Below are 5,078 nucleotides of genomic sequence, written 5' to 3'. Positions count from 1 at the left end.
AAAAATAAAAGATAAAACAAAACAAATTACCCAGGCATGGTGATGCAAACCTGTAGTCCTAGCTAATTGGCATGCTGAAGCAGGAGGATCGCTTGAGCCCAGGAGTTTGAGGCTGCAGTGAGCTGTGATTGCACCACTCTAGTCTGGGCAGCAGAGTGAGACTCTGTCTCTAAAACGATAAAATAAAAAGTACTTTATGCTGTTCATTATTTTTTTATATAGAAGTCAACTTTTTTCACATGAAAGAGACTGATAAATATGTAAGTTTTTATGGCATAGGAAAATAGCCATTTCCTTTAATTTATACAGCTATGGTTTATTGCTAGTTCAATGTCCATGTGTAGTAGCCAGGATGGCAAAGGTTATGCCAGAGTAAACTGAAGACAAATGACTTAGAAAACTGTTTTATGTAGTTGTATTCCTTAGAGGATACACTGTTTTAACAGAAGAGTCCTAAAAAATACGCTGGCTCAAACATAATAAATATGTGTATCTTGCTTACAGAACTGTCGTTAGCAGGTAAACAGGCTACATGGTTATTCAGGAACCCAGGCTGATGGAGGATCTTGTATCTTCAGTACAAAACTTCAAAGATTTCCATAGGTTGACCTGGTGTGGTAGCTCACGCTTGTAGTGCCAGTACTTTGGGAGATGGAGGTGAGAGGATTGCCTGTGCCCAGGAGTTAGAGACCAGCCTGAGCAACGTGGCAAGACCTGGTCTCTGCAAGAAATAAAAAAAGTACCTGAGTGTGGTCATGTGTGTCTGTAGTTCCAGGTAATTGGAAGTCTGAGGCAGAAGGATCTCTTGAATTCAGCAGGTCAAGGCGCATGCCACTGCACTGTATCCTGTGACAGAACGAGACTTTGACTCAAAACAAAAACATAAAACAAACAAACAAAAAAGATTGCTGTGGGCTGAGCACCGGTGAGGTGGAAGGGGCAGAAGGTCTGGAATAGCAGATAGTTTTCATGGACTGGGTCTGGAAGTGATGACCTTCACTGTCACTCACTGTCACTCTGTTACAGGGCCACACATCTAACTTGTAGTCTGGCTATGGGTCTAGGAAAAAGAGAACAAAGATTTTGGAGTGCAGCCACCTGTCTCTGCCATAGAATTGTAAGGTGACCCACTATAGATGGACTCTAAGTGAATGTCCACTTAGTTCTAATATTTGACTAATACTGGCTTTATTCTTTGAGACTTGGCATATTGTGGCTGCGCCTAAAGTTTCTTGTCCTACTGAAGGTGTCATACAATCTGTGTCATTACAGAAATAGAGAGAAAGACACTACCATTTAAATGCCTATGAGCCCAGGCCCTGAACTAGATGCTTTGCATGTGTGATTTCATTATGTTTTCATAGAATAAAGATACTTGTATTCTGATGTTCCAGATAGAAAATGAGTTTTGATGGCGTTCCTCAGTTTCCCTAATTGGTAGCGCTGATTCCTGAATCCTTTCAGTTGATCAGTGGACAGTAATACATTTATGATTCTGTCTTACCTTTTGGGGCATTTTACAGTTTGACTTTGAAGGATCGCTTTCCCCAGTCATCGCACCCAAGAAAGCAAGGCCTTCTGAGACTGGCTCTGATGATGTAAGAATTGTTATTTTTTTTCTAATGTCATTAATTTATTGATACTCATACTAGTTTCCTACTTCTGTAGTATTCTTGTCAATTTGTCTCTTTCCAACACCTTTTGTTTTGTTTATTTTAATGCTGAATAGCAGTTATTTTAAAGAACAGGATCTATTATGTTTTCTGTGGTCACTTACTCACTTTTGTTTTAATGATTACTAAAAATTGCTGTGAATGTATGTATTCTTGTACGATTAAAGTTTGAATTTCTAGATATTACCAACAGATCACCGAAAATGACAGCATTTACCTTTTTATGCAGTGTTTCTCTAATTTAGGTTCTTAAATGTGTCAGATTCCCTGGATATATTCTTTTTTTTTTTGAGTTGGAGTCTCACTCTGTTGCCCAGGCTGGAGTGCAGTGGCACGCTTACAGCCACTGCAGCCTCTACCTGCTGGGCTCAGGTGATCCTTCCACCTCAGTCTTCCAAGTAACTGGTACCACAGGCATGCGCCACTATGCCTAGCTAATTTTTTTATGTATTACAGAGATGAGGTCTCGCCAAATTGCCCAGGCTGGTCTCGAACCCTTGGGCTCGGGATGTTCTCTTGCCTCTGCCTTCCAAAGTGCTAGGAATACAAGTGTGAGCCACTGTGCCTCGCTCCCTTGTGCAATTTTAATCAGTTTTTTCTCCTCTTCCTCAAGTAACCACTGATCTGAACTCTATCGCCATATGTTAGTGGTGCCTATTTGAGAACTTGGTATAGTATAGATGAAATAGTATGGTATGTAATCTTTGATATACAGTTTATCTCATTCAGAATAAAGTTTTTTAGATTTATTTGTATTTTAACAGATATCAATAGTTTGTACCTTTGTATTGCTGAGTAGTTACGAATATACCATAATTTGTTTATCTGTTCTTCTGCTGGTGGATATAGGCCATTTTTATTTTTGAGGCTTGAGAATAAAGCTGCTGATGGCATTCTGTGACAAGTCTTTGTGGACATATATTTTCATTTCTTTTGGATAAATACTTAGCTGTGACGTTGGGGGATTGCTGACTTCTAAACTGATTGTGTCATATTAAACTCTGACCAGTAATGTAAGAGAGTTCCTCATGTTTACATGTTTGCCAGTGTTTACTGTTGTCAATCTTTCTTATTTTAACTATTTGAGTGTGCATTAAATAGTTTCTTTTAATGATTTAGATTTGTTTTTTCCTGATTACTAAGAAATGTTAAGCACTCTTTTATATGCTAACTACTTATGTATCTCTTTGGAAATTTCTGTTCAAGCCTTACCTATTTTTTAATTGGATTTAAAAAATTGAGTTACAAAAATTCCTTATATTAGCCAGGCATGGTGTCGCGCGGCTGTAGTCCCAGCTAGTCAGGAAGCTGAGGTAGGAGGATCACTTGAGCCCAGAAATTCAAGGATGCAGTGAGCTGTGATCTTGCTACTGCCTTCCAGCCTGGGCAACAGAGCAAGACACTGTCTCTAAAAAAATAAATAAATAAATAAAGTTTCTTATATATTCTGGACATGAGGGTTTTTTTTGTTTTTTGTTTTGGTTTGTTTTTTACCATACACATGTGTTGCAAATATTTTATTTTATTATTTTTTTTTCTTTTTGAGTTGGAGTCTCACTCTGTCGCCTAGACTGGAGTGCAGAGGCCGCTCCCGGCCACTGCAGCCTCGACCTGCTGGGCTCCGACGATCCTTCTGCCTCAGCCTTCCGAGTAGCCAGAATTACAGGCATGTGCTACAACGCCCGGCTGATTTTTTATTTATTGTTGAGATGAGGTCTTGCTGCCCAGGTGGGTCTCGAACCCGCGGGTTCAGGCAATCCACTCACCTCAGCCTCCCAAAGGCGCGGGTTTACAGGCTGAGCCACCGAGCCTGGCTATATTTTATTTTAGTGTGTAGCTTAACAGCATCTTTCCATGAACAGAATTTTAAGTTTTGTTATCCAATTTATTAGTTTTTTCTTTTTCTTTTTGAGTTGGAGTCTCACTCTGTTGCCCAAGCTGGAATGTGGTGGCACGCTCATGGGCACCATAGCCTTGACTTGCTGAGCTCAGGCGATCTTTCTACCTCAGTCTCCCAAGTAACTGGAACTACAGGTGTGCCCCACTATACCCAGCTAATTTTTTGATTTATTGAAGAGACGATGTCCCGCCAAGTTGCCCAGGTTGTTCTCAAACCCGTGGCCTCAGGCAATCCTCTTGCCTCCACCTCTCAAAGTACTGGGATTACAAATGTGAGCCACCGCACCCGGTCTGGTAGTTAGTTTCTATATCTGGTCTAACAGTTTTTAAGTTAGTACTCTGATTCTCTTGGTACAGAAAAATTAAAAAAAAAAAAGTTAGAGTAACACATTATATTAACCCTTATAAAAATACCAGTAAAATTCTAAGTTCTGGAAGTAGCATAAACCACGTCTTTGAACACAATACAGTAAATCACAAGTAGTAACCAAAATAGACCTAATACTTGGAAAATGTAGTACAATCAGTTTTTAATATAAGTTGCTGTTGATTATTATATTGTATTACTAGCCCCAGCATTTTTGTAAACATGGAAGCATGAATACACCAACTAAGTACAGGTAGACCTTCCCTCTTACCAAAACACAAATTGGTATAATGGCACCTCAACCTGCTCACCTACGCTTACCAGCTTTTATTATTTACTTTTGCTTTGTAAAACATAGCCTGAGATAGTCTTAAATTTTCTCTTTCAATCCCACATCGTATAATTCTCCCACAGTAGCTTCCCTAAAAGGGCATGAATATATTTTACAAGTGACTTCTCTTAATGTTTATCACTAACATCTGGAAATTGTGACTTTTTTCATATAATTTAAGTGAATGTGGTTACTTTTATTAATGATAACATTATAGGGAAGTATTATTTTTAAAAAATTAATAGCCTTTTTACTCTTCTCAGGACTGGGAATATTTACTGAATTCAGACTACCATCAGAATGTGGAGTCTCATCTTTTGAACAGATCTTTATGTTTGAGCCCTTTAGAAGTTTCACAGATGAAAGATGAGGATTTTTCACAGAACCTCAGTCTGGATTCTTCTATACTTCTCTTTACTCACATACCTGTGATTTTTTTTGTTCTTCACCTTGTCTACAAGGAGCATAAGTTGAATACTCTAATGGGAGAAGGAATTTGTTCACTTGTTGACCTTCTTGTTCATTTGGCAAGGTAAATATTGTTTATGGATTAGAAATTGCCAGGAGGTCCTTAGATGACTATCTTTTCCATAATATCATCTAGGAATCTTGTAAACAGGTTACTGAAATCTACCTTCTCAGAAAACTAGAGCATTTTCTGCAAACCACAGAATTGTTTGAAGATAATGATTATGTAAGGGCCTGTGGGCCTTGCTAGAATTTTTTGGTCTTTGTCCTAAAATTAGTGGAAGATCATGAAAAAAGGGGATGACCTTCTCAGATTTTCATTTTGACATAATGACTGGCT

General features: G+C 38.6%; 1 protein-coding gene across 1 annotated transcript in view; it reads left to right on the top strand.

Moving 5' to 3' along the window:
* Positions 1-5,078, top strand: part of LOC103256933 (anaphase-promoting complex subunit 1) — a gene marked incomplete at its 3' end in the record, with an annotated part of 24,274 nt that overhangs the window by 4,338 nt on the left and 14,858 nt on the right. The window contains exons 2-3 of the mRNA XM_021710721.1: positions 1,524-1,598; positions 4,534-4,802. Of these exons, the coding sequence (XP_021566396.1) occupies positions 1,524-1,598; positions 4,534-4,802 (344 nt within the window). The remainder of the gene's footprint in view (positions 1-1,523; positions 1,599-4,533; positions 4,803-5,078) is intronic.

The sequence above is a fragment of the Carlito syrichta genome, unplaced genomic scaffold (genome assembly GCF_000164805.1).
Source record: "Carlito syrichta isolate Samal-C Ts95f unplaced genomic scaffold, Tarsius_syrichta-2.0.1 Scaffold298016, whole genome shotgun sequence".
In the NCBI taxonomy this organism is placed as follows: domain Eukaryota; kingdom Metazoa; phylum Chordata; class Mammalia; order Primates; family Tarsiidae; genus Carlito; species Carlito syrichta.
Note: the sequence above shows the minus strand (reverse complement) of the source record. Positions and strands in the feature narration are given on the sequence as shown.